General features: G+C 43.6%; 1 protein-coding gene across 1 annotated transcript in view; it reads left to right on the top strand.

Moving 5' to 3' along the window:
• Window positions 1-2629: 2629 nt before the first annotated feature.
• LOC102373870 (zinc finger protein RFP-like) overlaps window positions 2630-13653 on the top strand; it is a 15443-nt gene continuing 4419 nt past the window's right edge. The window contains exons 1-4 of the mRNA XM_006037792.3: window positions 2630-2707; window positions 7387-7809; window positions 10280-10375; window positions 11761-11991. Coding sequence (XP_006037854.2) covers window positions 7393-7809; window positions 10280-10375; window positions 11761-11991 — 744 coding nt within the window. The 5' untranslated portion in view covers window positions 2630-2707; window positions 7387-7392. The remainder of the gene's footprint in view (window positions 2708-7386; window positions 7810-10279; window positions 10376-11760; window positions 11992-13653) is intronic.

Raw genomic sequence — 13653 nt, 5'->3', positions numbered from 1 at the left:
TTTTTTAATTTTGGGGCAGTTGAGATCATTGAGGTTCTAGCACAGCTGCCCCAGCTACCCAGGCCTCTAGTAGCCACTCACACACTTACTACTTAGCAGTTCCAGATGCCAAGATGTGCTGTTTCTTTTCTTAGAATTGAAAGCAATCCAGAAAGTGCATCGATAAAGAAATATTTCCAGTTTTATCTGGAGTCATAATCTTCTCTCTCTGTGCCCTTCTCTCCTGACTGCAACTTTGGTGATTCCCAGGAAATAAAACGACGTGACTCTCTCTGCAGCCAGCAAGAGCAAGTACAACAGTGACTAAATATCACATGGTGTCAGTGGCATGGAGGAAAGAATAACAGTGCTTTTTATAGCACCACCCAGAGTGAAACTAGAACCAGGGTCACAGTGCTGGCAAAATCAGCCCTAAACACAGGCTGGGAGGAGCTGACCCTAGTTTGGATGGTGCTTTCCAGCTAACTTTCAAAAAGAGAAGGAGGGCATTCTACATGCACTGGGCACAATTCTCAACAACGTCAAGGCCAAACTGCATTGCCTAAGTGGTGTAAAACCTAGTAGAACTAGGTCCCTGAATATGCGCAGAGTAAGAGCATCACAGATTGAGCAGAATACTTTGTGCATCCTCATCCTATACACACATGGCCAACAGTCTAATGACATTCAGGGGACGCAGCTAGGGAGATGAGTGGGTACCATGCTCACTCTGTGCTCCAGCTCCGCTTGGCTACTGGAATGGCACACACAGCACCATTGCACCCACTGTAAATTGAAGAAGCCCCAGTTGCTCTAGAAATACCAGCAAAGGCTCACCTGATATGGCCACACATGCACACCCTTCAACTGTCCTTTGCGGACTATGAGCCAAATGAACTTCGCCTGCCTGGAGCCAAGTATCTAGCAAGTTTTGCTCAGGCATATATGTGAATGCAAGCTATCCAGCTGTGCAGAATCAAACCTGATCATATACTAGTGATGCTCAGCCACGTACTGAGAGATCCTTTTAAAGGTGCTGTGGGTGCCACACAATTTTAGCACTGTTAAGTGTGCAAACACCTGCACGTGACTCACAAGATAATCCCAGAGATTTCAAACAAGAATCCATAGTATTACAAACTTTCTGACCTGCTCCAGTCTGAGTTCTCTGCAACAGAAGAATTGCTCTGTTATATTTCCATAGTCCAAAAATGAGTGAAAGCTCAGAGCTGGCATTTTCTCAGGTGGGCCTGAAGTCTAAAACCATTGAGAACCACTCTTGTACATGACTTTTTATTTTGTTAATGGCCAACAGATAAGCCATGAAGAGCAACTAGAGCTGAATCTCTTGTGCTCTGCACAAGAACTCACTTCAGCTCCTGTCAGCAGCAATCGACTGCTGGCGTGGTCATTTTCCTCTTTTGCGGGTTTATCTTCCAGCTCTGCTCCCAGACACCGAGAGCAGGGGTGGGACCAGAACTTGGACAAACAGAAAGTTCAAGTTGGTTTCAGCTGCCCCTTGCCTTGCTGACCTGAGCCTTAGTCACAATCAGAGGACAAGGAATTTAGTGCTATGGGGGAACTGCAGTGATAGTTAAACATCAGCAATACAGACCAAATATACTTTCCAGATATGTCCTTGACCAGCTTCCTCTATGGAAACCACAGCCCGACCTCTGCATACCTGAGATCCCTTGCACACACAGACAGGACTTTGATCCTAGGCGCAGAAGAGTTTCAGGGGCTCCTGGTGTCTCTCACATTCTCTCTCCTCCTGGTGCTCCCATTTCTGCCTGGGATCTCAGCCATCTGGGCATTTCTATCACTCTCACCACCTCTCTGCTTGGCCTGATGTTTCTCCGCTGGGCAATTTCTCTACACCAAAGGCAGGAGCAGGCTGTAGCTGATTTCTCCCAGCACTGGGCAATGCAAACTTGGTACAAATTGTGCCCACAGTTGGACAGGCACCAGGTCTCTGAAATAATCCAGAAACATAAAGCAAAAACACTTCAATGGGTGAAACTTAGTAAAGGACCACAGATCCTTGAAGGGAATATGACAAAGCAGGTTTCTCTTCCTGATGTCCCAAAAAAAGCAGGCAGGCTGGCAGCAGCAAAGGCTTGTAAATTATTTCCCTTCCAGGACCTGTCTCCTGTTATTTGCTGAGCCTGAATGAGTCAGATGTGTGCTATCGTCAGAGCCTGCAGCGAGGCCTGTAACCCTTCAGAGCCTGCATCCTTTTTCACCATCTGATCAAACTGGGATTCGGTCTCTTGGACAGCTCCTGATTCTGGGTAGGAGCAGCCTGTACTCGGTGCTGCACAAACGCAGCGGCAAAGAAACTCCCTTTGCACAAGAACGCCCTTCAGCGCCTGCCAGCACCAATCAACTGCTGGCGTGGTTATTTTCCTCCTTTGCCTTTGATAAGCTTGGAGTCTGTGAAAGTTGTGTTTCTTATTCATTGCCAGGAAGACTCAAAAGGATTTCACAGAGGAGTCATAGCTGGAAAACTCCTCTGGGCAGCCCATAGCTGGTATGGAGCCACTCACCCAAAGGTGGCCTTGGGACTGACTTGACATCATCATCATCATCATTATTACTATTGCTGCTGCTATTAATTTATTGGCACTGTTTGCAAACCCATTGATTTCCACACTCCATAATTGTTGCTGTTCCTTACTTGTCTTTTTTTTTGACTGAGCAGCTGCTACTTCTGCTCTATGACAAGGTACTGTAACTGGAAATGTTAAAACTGGAGAACAGCCAGTAAGAGTGTACAATGAATTTTGTTCCATTTTCTCTGGTGAAAAAAAAACATACTACCCTGCCTTCTGACTGACTTCAGACTAACACAGCTAACTACCTCTGTCCGCTTCTGGCCAGAAGCTATTAAGTGTATTCATAGACCAGATAGGTATTATTATTTAGCACAAACAGCAGAGATCAATAGTTTTAAATCTGGAGGTCACAGATAACCATTCATGCTGAAAAAGTTCATGCCCAAACCATGTCTATAAAACTGGGCCTCTCAAGGCTGGTTTAAACCACAGAGGCAGTACAGTATGTCTCTGTCCAAATGGCTCTGAAAATGCCGCACCCACAGATGCTGCAAACACAGGGCAGGATTTACTACACCTGCAGCCTAGTGAAGCCCTCAAAGGAGTTAGATCTACCCAGACACTGACCTGCCAAGTGTCTGGATCTTCAGGGATCTTAGGCAGGAGATCAGCACCTAATCCCTCAGGCTGACACCATTTTTCACATACACAGAGAAGTGCAAATGCAGGAAGCTAAGAAACATTGTGATCAACAAGGGAGCTGCCTAGCAAACTAAAAGGTGCCCTCAGGATTAGGCAGCTGTTGGTCAGGATTATTTTTGTTTATTAATTGTAATTTTGGACATAGGAGCTTGAAGTCCTGTTTTAGGCACCTATGTCCCTTTTAGATTCTGGTTTGCAGAGGACTTTTTTAAAGTTCCTCATTTGAAATTAATGGGAATTGGGGCACACTTAGGTAGTTCTCAGAAAATCTCACTAGGTACCAACTGTACCTTTATGCCTCTGAATACCTCTGCAAACCTGTTTCTTAGTTCCCCTGCATTATGACAATATTTCCTTGATTATGATGATATTTCCTTGATTGAAAGTTGAGCTATAGCACCACTCTAAAGTTTGCATCATAATACTGAACTATACTAGGATTAGCATCTAAGGTGGTATTATTCCATTTCCTGCTAAATATGCCATCATTATAAAACTAATTAAAAGTTCATGCATTTTAGTCCAGACTAACTCCTAATGAATAATTACCCCTCTTTATATAGTTCATATGAATTTGGACCCATCTGAGTTCCCCTTTCCAAAAAAAAAAGAAAAAAGTTTTCAATATAGTAAAAAAAACCAAAAAGGATTTAAAAAGTGTTTAGTTCAAAACACATTAAGAGCTGTAAGATTCCTGAGTTTCAACATTTGCCTCTTTGTAATAAAGCTTTGTTTTGTGTAGAGCTACATAGACAGCCCAGGAAGGAAGGAACCAGGTTGTACAGGCACGTTGCTTTGAAGTATAGCTGCTTTTAACCCACACCATGTAACCCTGGGCAGGCTTCAACAGGAAGCATGTGAACTTAGTGAACCTGAGGTTTGTCACAGCTGTGAGTTTGACCTGCTTTTTCATTTTCCTGTGTTCTTCTGCAGCATCTCACGTATAAATTCAACTCCTCATATATAAATACCAACAGCATATTCAGCCTGAAGTCTCTCTCATGGGTGGTCTCTTGCAAGGAAAAATGTTTCTGATCCCCCCAGCACTGCATACAACAGGTTCAGTGTACACTGCAGTGCAGTGCAGTCCAGGGGCTGTGAGCATGTCCAAGCAGAGGGAGTCAGAAGCCTGGCTCTAGACTAGAGGCCCTTCGGCAAGGCCAGGTTCCCAGTAGGGGGGCTCATGTGGCTACTTTCATTTCTCATCTTTGTGTCATCTTCAACAAAAGTGTGTTTCCCTTGCTGGTTAGTACTGATTAACTAAACGGGATTGAGTCATCACTCCAGCCTCTGCTATGAAATGTAATCATTCGGGTACTGAGAACCATGAAAAATTCCCCCAGTCAAAAATCTATGCTCAACTTGGAGCACCACCAGCAGCAACAAAAGCAAGGATAATGATTGTAGTAACAGTCATCTTCATCTCTCCATCAATTGTCCTTTAGAGAAAATTGATTTCAGAAATGAAGTGGGCTGTAAAAAATGAGCATGTAGTTAAAGCTGTACTGTTTTAAAGCCTCTGGAATAAAATATAAAGCATGCTTCAAAAGCAGTGGAAAAGAGGAAAGTTCATGTTTAATTGGTAGGAAAATACTCCCTGTTTTTCTGTAGGCATGGGAGCTACAGATCTGTCTACCCAGTCTGCAAGGGATGATTAAAGGGAGAAACTTCACACAATACACACATGCATACACAAACAGACAACACGCAGAATATCCATATACAATCTAGTTAAAATCCATCTCTTCAAGGTTATCAGAGTTTGCTATATCACGCTACTAGATCCTAATCAAAAAAGAAACCAAGACAAGTTTAAAAATACCAAAGAGCTCAGAGATGAATGTTGGATTATTTTCTGGTTTTTTAAATATTTTCTTGATTTTTAAAAAATTGTTCTCTAACGTTCCCCCCACATCCATTTTCCTTTTTCCCCGGTAACCTTCCCCCCACAAAAAAGAAGAATGTCCACATGTTCAGTGTTTTTAACCCTTTTCTCCCACCCCTTCTTCTGCAATGTTAATTTTACAAAATTTCTCCAACTTCAGAAAAGTAGTGGCGGAGATTAATTTTGCCAGCTTGAAGGAGGTGGGAAGGAAATTTTGAAAAACCACCAATCTCAGAGTTCATGCATTTGTTCATCATTTTTATTCAGTGTTTCAAAAAAAAGAAAAGAAAAGGGTCACTGGAAAGAAGAGGAAAACACTGTAGATAATACGTTCTTGATGAAAAACCTAAAATTAAAAAAATATATATATAAAGGTTAAAAGCTTTCATGAAAGGTTAAAGGACCATTTTTCATTGGAAAAAATAGACTCCAATGCAAAATGCTGACTTGTTCAAGTAGGAATCCTACAAGGCCAAATTCTCATCATCCTCACATTTAAACTAGATCTTCACTAAGCCACGGCTGATCTGGGTGGTGGCACTGTTTCAGAAAACCATCTGTGATGATGAATGTGTTAACCAGGACTCCATCATCACCCACCAGCCCACTTCCCAGTGACCCCACCTTTCAGCAGGGTGGCTATACTATACAGGCATATCCTTTTCCACTGAAAGGTCCTGATCCAGGAATTAACTTGCTTTGGTGAAGCATGGAGCCACATAGTGAGCCAGGAGCAGCAAAGAAGCCTGTAGGGAGACTGCAGGCTGAGCAGATTATGACTGAGGGACACTACAGCCAAGTTCAGGTCTGTGCACAACTCATGGGGTAGCAGCAGGAGCTGGGGCGAGCTCTGCAGCCACAGGGTAGAGCAAGGAAGGGCTGGAAGGGCATGTGGTCAGGGTACAGAGCCAGAGGCTGATTAAAGCCCTCATAGAGATGGGAGCTTGTAGCAGGCTACTGCAGCCATGTTATCTGTTGTGCAAAGGGGCCCCAGCTTTGAAGAACAGCATTGCATTGATGGAAGATGGGGGTGGGATGGGCAATTCATTGTAAATGGTCCTTTTATCTTTCCCATTTCTCATGCCAGGAATGTCAGAAAGAGTACAATTCCCCATTGCAGATTTTATTGTCAGACACCCTGAGCCATTGGTTCTCAATCCTTTTGGACCCAAGACCCCCCTCGGTAGACTCGAGGCACCCCCTAGAAAATTCCTGTTCTTAGTTTTCACTCATTTTTCAAATCCACAAAAATAATAGAACTTTTTTTCTATTGCAAAAAGAACTCCAAAAGGCCACAACAGTTCTGAATGCTTTTGACACTGGATTCCTGTTTGAAATCTCTGAGATTATTTTGTGACTTTTTTTTTAATGAAATTTTTTGTGTTCCAAGACAAATCAGCCAAATTAAGTCCAAATCCGTGAGTCAGTCTACAACCATAAATGGCCCTACAACCAGCCAACCAGCAAACATCCTCCATCCCATCCCATGGGAGAATGGAGTCTGGGGGGCACCAGATCACCAACCGGGGAGGTGGGTCCCCCAGCAGCCGATCGCCAAGCCCAAAATCACCAGCAGCAAAACTCAAATTGTGCTTCCACCAGCACTTCCGGTTTCACAGCTAGCATTTCCAGGGGGTGCACACGCAAAAGTTGAACAGGAAACAGATGGGGGCCACCAGAATATGATTAACAATGATTCATGACTAGAACAGGAGCTAGAATGGTAGAGTGCATGAATCATTGGCCAGGCCTATATTAGAAAAAAAAAAAAGTCCTGAAACTTTGTTTAGCTCATTCGAAAAGGCTGCACATCTCTTGGAGATCCCAAGGGCTCAGTCAAGCATTGTAGCTCAGGCAGTGAATTGAGACGAGCCCAGCAAAGGCCATTTTTTGCTGTACGTTGAGCATATTTCTAAACACAGGGAAGCTGCTTGTATTATAGGTAGCTGTGGCTATGGGGAACCCAGCTGAAAATCTCCCAGATGAAGCAATGTTGTTCTAGTTGTCAGGAGTATGTCACAGACCATTGCAAGAGTGCTCATGTGGCTTAGGTAATGAAGTCCCACTGACTCACTTTTCAAATGGGAATTGCAACTTGTGCCCTGCGCAGAGACAACTAACGTTCCCAACACCCAACAGGCTGTAGTGCTCATGCACAAGTATTTCCAGCTCAGAATGTGAGGTTATTCAGACTGGGAAACACCCATTTGTCACTGAAGGGTGAACAGAAAAGTGAAACCAACTGTGTCATTCTCTTTGCAGGCAGCCATGGCTGCAGAAGATCCCATAGAAAGCCTCCAAAGAGAAGCATCTTGTTCCATCTGTCTGGATTATTTCAGTGACCCGGTGTCCATCGATTGTGGGCACAATTTCTGCCGAGACTGCATTACCCGCTGCTCAGGGAAATCAGAAAGAAAATTCTCCTGCCCTCAATGCAGAGGAACTGCCCAGAAGAGAATGATCAGGCCCAACAGGGAGCTGGCAAATGTTGCAGAAATTGCCAAGCGGCTCAGGTTACAGGGAGGAAAATCAGCAGGAGTGGAAATGATGTGTGAGAAGCACCAGGAGGCTCTGAAACTCTTCTGTCAGGAGGACCAAACCCCCATCTGTCTGATCTGCAGGGAGTCCAGGATTCACCGATCTCACGCTGTGGCCCCCATAGAGGAAGCTGCCCAGGAATACAAGGTAAGAAATCTCTGTCTAGTGCCAGAGTTGGTACTATTTTTTTTTTAATACTTTAACTGTTATTTTCTTCTTGATTCCATAGGACAAAGATTCAGGCTTCCCCTCCTGTACCTCATCCCTTAGAGGGAAACTCCATCCAGTTCTTCCTGTACCAAGACCAATCACTTGTGTTCAGCTAATCTAGAAAGATATCCAGGTTGTAGCTGTATTGGTCTAGAGGAAAAGGCAATCAGGACTCATAGTAGAGATGTTGTCCCCAACGGACAGTGTGAGTTCGTGCCCGGTGCGCTATTGGCAATGAACACACAGGGGTGGAGGATCCAACTTAATCTTTATTGTTTCAAGTCTGCGCAGAGAGGGGTGCTTGGCGATCGTTCGCAAAACAAGCACACCGGTTTCTACCTTTGGGTACCTTTTATACATATGTTTGCAAGTGTATCGCTCAGTGATTGGTTACAAGCCACTGACATAAGACATTCTCTACTGAGCATGTCTCTATACCTATGTTTTAGCCATGTAATTCATTTACATACATATATGTTTCATTAACATACTTTTGCTCTGCCCAGGGGTGTGATTTTTAGCATTATAATGAGACCTTTTTCTGAACTTCTTGCTATCTTACAGGTGTCAGGGAGACATTATCCTGCTGGTGTTAGGGAGGCATTCCAGGAATCCTCCGCATCCCACACGCTGTGCTCTGCAAGCATCTCTTAACACACACATACCACACCCCTCCCAGCATCTGCAAGTTGCCTTAAGTATTTAGTTAGATATAGTTTGCAAAAGCTAGATATACCATAAAAAAGATTACATAAAAAGATTACATCAGAGATGATATCTTTTATTAGCCCAACAAGATTTTTGCAAAGAAATCTCTTTTAATTAAAAGCTTTCAGGCTTTTTGACTGCCCAGAGGAGTTTTCCATCTATTGTCTCCTCTGTGAAATCCTATGAAACATGAACTTTCATTTCTACCCAGGAGAACTTTTACAATCTTTTCTCCAATGCCTGATGAAGGGTGTTTGTTACCCAAAGCTTGCAATTAAAGAAATGTTTTTGCAAAAATCTTGTTGGTCTAATAAAAGATATTATCTCTGCTATGAGTTCTGATTGCTAATCTAGAAAGGCATCCAGCTTCAGCATGAGGACATGGCGAATACACCATTTCCTTTGGTAATTTGTACTCAGGCTATTTACTGTTTAATATTTTGTTTCTTATTTCTAATTTGAATTTATCAAGATTTCTCTTCCAGCTATTCATTTATGTTATGCCTTTCTGTGATTTCAGAGTCCTTTACATGCTATAAACTCTGCAAAGGTATATCCACACTGATACCTTTCAAGTCTTTTTAAAAATAAGCCCAACTAGTGGATCTCCACCATTTTTAGACTCAGGTCACCCCTCGGAAAATACCAGCACTTAGCTTTCACTCAGTTTTTGACTGCAGAAAAATAGAGTAATTTTTCTGTTGCAAAGAACCCAGAAAGACCACAACAGGTAGGAGTGTTGTTGACATTGTGGATTCATATTTGAAATGTCTGGGTTTAGCACTGTTAGGTATGCAAACATCTACATGTGATTCACAAATTAATGTTGCACAACATCCTGTGGCACTCTTAAAACGATTTCCCAGCACTCCAGGGTGTCATGCCACCCTGGTTGAGAATCACTAAGCTAAACACATCAGAAGCCTTAAATCTCTCCCTGTAAGGCATTTTTTTTCCAGACCAAAACTATTTTTGTGGTCTTTTTCTATAATCTGTCCAATATTTCAATAAATTCTTTTAAAATGTGGGCATCAGAATTGAATTAAAAAATCTTTCAGGATTTGAGTATCAGTTTCACCAATATCATATTTAGAGGTAAAATTGCTTTTTCACCTCTACTTACTACTCTGCTTTTTATGTATCCCAAGATCGTATTGTGTCTGGTTGGTACTGCATCACATTCAAGGCTTATATTCCGTTGTCCCGGCCGCTGTAGACAGCCTAATGGAGAAGACTGTTGTTCAGAAAGAACTTCATCCAAACAGAAACTAACAGAAACATCTGCAAGAGAGGACCTGGCAATAACAGAGGACTGGAAAGCACCTCTTTATTCCCATGTGATACAACTACATCAGCCTGTTTCTCTTCAAAGGAAATACTTGTTGAATACTTTGGCCTGTTCTGGATCCTGATTCACAGCATAATCAAATGCCCATAAGCATAATCAAATGCCCATAATCATAGGCCCATAAGCTTTTTCTTTTTCTAATATCCTCAAAAAAAAATTTCTGATTTTTCTTTCATCCCATCTGTGACATTTTCCCCTGATATGTACAGTTTCCCCTATCAATTTTCCACACTTCATTCCTGACAATTTATATTTATTGCTAGCTACTTTTCAGAGATTTACAGAAAAAACAATTATGCCTTCCCCACCACATACTTTTAAATCTTATTCAGACCATTTTTCTATGCCCAGGAACAAATCCAGATCCAACTACAGATTCTGAAGGAAAAGAGACTAAAGCTGTTGGGATTAAAAGCTACCAGAGAGATGAAAAGCCAGCATTATCTGGTAAGTGCCTACTTTTATTGACCAGCAGAGACTTGGGGGTAGGTTTCAATACTGTTAGGTCAGTGTCATTCTTTGGCCAAAAGAATGAATAATAATGGACTGGATTCTAGAACAGCACCTAATGCAGCACTATTGGGAAGACTAAATCAAACCGCTATGAGCCAGACTGCCCCAGAGCTCAACACAGAAATGTCCCACTAACATCTACCCCACCACAGTGGCATGAATTGAAGCAGCTTCTCACCAAATCCACAATCAGTGACCACACGCTAAGGATGAAAACTGGGACAGAGTAAGCAGTAGCTGGGACAGATACTGTCTACTCCCATGCCCTGAATATGAGAAAGCAGGAGACAGATATTTCCTCAGAAGTTTGGGGATCCATAATAGGCATTTCATCAAAACATCCTAAAGCTTGTTTATCTAACTAGGACAGAGGAAAGAGTCAGCAGAGATGCCACTGTACTACCTAAAACTTGCCACCAGTTCAGGAATTGAAGGAATGCTGAAGAGAGCCAAGGGATGAAATGCCAAACGCAAGTGGAACCCAACCTCCTGCTTACACAAAGCTTTGCTAAAACATTGGCCAGTGTAGGCCTGATTAGTGAACCTGACTGATGCATAATTTTTTTACATAAGCAAAACCTGAACCGTGAGTCAGATGGGCACTCTTGGCAGGAGATGACTGTATAAGATGTAGAATAGTTCAGTACAAAGATGATAAGGCTGGAATGGGAACACCCAGATCGGTATGTGGAACATGCCCATGGCACAGAGAGGCTCAAAATATTCAAGATATTGGTGGTATGTAATATGTAATTTTGATCACTATATGAAAGGAGAATTAGAAAGTATGGGAACTTCGTATTGGCCTAGGGGAGCCTGCTTTGTGTTGTGCTAATACCTTGTTATAGGCATACATGCTTTAACACCTTGTCTATCAGATCACAGGTGTGTTGGGGCCACACCTTGTAGAGAATAGACCTGCTCCAGGCTTTCCCACCTAATGGAGCCTGTGGTCATTCCTTAAGACAAGATTGGTGTTGGCATCTCCTGGCTGTGACTGCTTGGCAGCACAGCAGTCTCAGATCTCAACACTGACACCACCCCAATAACACCCAATGAGGACAGTGACAATGAGAACATCAAAGAGATACTTTGGGAGTATTACTGAAGTATGGGTAAATGTGACTTTTATTATGGACAATCTGGAAGTACTTGTAGAATTGGTCCACCAAAAACATCTCATTCAACTAAACTTAATTAAAATGGACTTTCTAAGGGTTTTGGAGAAATCCTCCCTGCTGCAGATAGAGCTCAGTAAAAAGGTCCTTGCCTTCCCATGTCTCTGACCTGTCCTTTCTCTTTCCATCCACTCACTACAGGAACAGACAAAAACGGTTAGAAGGAAGATTGCATCCGAATTTCAGAGACTGCACCAGTTTCTGCAGCAACAAGAACAGCTCCTGCTGGCCCAGCTAGGAGAGCTGGAGAAGGAGGTGGTGAAGACACAGATTGAAAATGTCACCATACTCTCTAAGGAGATCTCCTATCTCAGTGATCTGATCAGTGAGATGGAGGGGAAGTACCAGCAGCCAGTGGATGAATTCCTGCAGGTGAGAGCTGTGAAGTACTTTGGAGATGGATCCTGGGAACCTTAGCATATATAAAGTTATTGGCATGTGAAAAAGTTACTACAAAGTAAAGGAGGAAAGGCTCTGTACAATGAATCTGCCACTCAGCAATGTCTGCCCGTGTGCCGGCTTTTACCCTGTAGTAAATGAAAACAATATCATGGCAGCTTATACGTCTGCTGTTGAGGGCTAAGCTAAGGCAACTTAGTTTTCATTTATTGAGGATAGAAGCATGTACATGGACAGTTACCATGGAGCAGATAACCTGCCCTTCTTTAACCTTGAGATAACATGCTTACGTGCTCATCATGACTAATGCTCAACTCATATTATCATTGTTTTCTAATCACTTTCTATTAATATTGATTATAATGCAGTTAAATTAACTTACTTTTTTCACATTTGGTCAGAGGACCTAGGATCCTAGAAGACGGCCCATTATGTGACCTGTAAATTTAGCATCAAGTGTTATAAAACTGATTCATGATCTCTCTCTGTTTTGGTAGAATTCAACTGACCCAAGTTTCTTATTGTGACTTTGGTGGCTCTCACCACTGTTGGAGGACCTGAGGGTCTGGTAAAGATAAGAACACAGGATGAGAATAGGTCAGCTGGACCACTGAATCCAGTCTCCTGCATTTGCAGGCAACCACTTACCCAAGGAACCCCCCAAATCGCTACTTTGAATCATCACACATGGCTACAAGGCACAATGCACAAAACAGCAAGAACATCCTATAGCAGGCCATAGGGAAAAGCAGGGAAGAAAAGGGCACTGTTCATGTCCTGCCACTGCAGTGACAGAAAAGCAGGTCATTAATATATGCTGAGAAAGTCCTATGATCCAATCAGTCAATTTTGTTTGTAACAATTACATGCAAGTTGGTGAAGGGACTTTGATGTGAGGCACACAGATGACATGACATGACTGTGGCAAGGTGAGGTCTGGAGAAGCAGAGTCAGGAATGAATCCCAATCATGGCTTGTTTATATCATGGAGTTCGAAAAGCCATACCTGTAGAATAGGGGTGGGCAATTATTTGGACTGGAGGGTTACTTAGGGGAGTTTTGCTGAGAATCCCCACAGCCCGCAACAGCTCACAAAAGCTCCCTAAGTGGCATATTCTTAGACTGGTCCGGGGGTACTGGACTGAACAAGTGGGTGGGTAGGAGGGGTTTCCATGGAGATTGGCCCAGGATCCCCGTAGTCAGGATGTGCTTGGCCAGGCAAATGGGATAGGGCCATGGGTGGGTGGGGAGCAACATCCAGGAGCAGGATGGGTGCCTGGGATCTCAGGGCAGTGATGGTGCAGGTCCAGGGCCTGAGCCCAGGGCAGAACCATGATCCACTCCCCACATGGCCCCACACTGTCACCACCCTGCAGTCCCAGCCAGTGCCATAGCAAACGGGGATGGGTGAAGCAAAAGGGGTGCCAACAGGCGCTGCCCAGTCAGGTCGGGGTGCAGGACGCAGCCACGAGTGGCTCATTTGGGGGACACAGGGACGAGGGAAGGGCAGCTCCCACCACTGCGTGCACTCTGGGCAAGCATGAGGGGGATGTGCTCCCCCAACCCCGCGATCTGTGCATGGGCAGGCTGCCGCTTCAGGCTTTGCTGTGGGTGCCAAACTTCCGGGCCCCCTAC

The sequence above is a fragment of the Alligator sinensis genome, unplaced genomic scaffold (assembly GCF_000455745.1).
Source record: "Alligator sinensis unplaced genomic scaffold, ASM45574v1 scaffold779_1, whole genome shotgun sequence".
Lineage (NCBI taxonomy): Eukaryota > Metazoa > Chordata > Crocodylia > Alligatoridae > Alligator > Alligator sinensis.
This window is presented reverse-complemented; position numbering and strand designations above follow the sequence as displayed.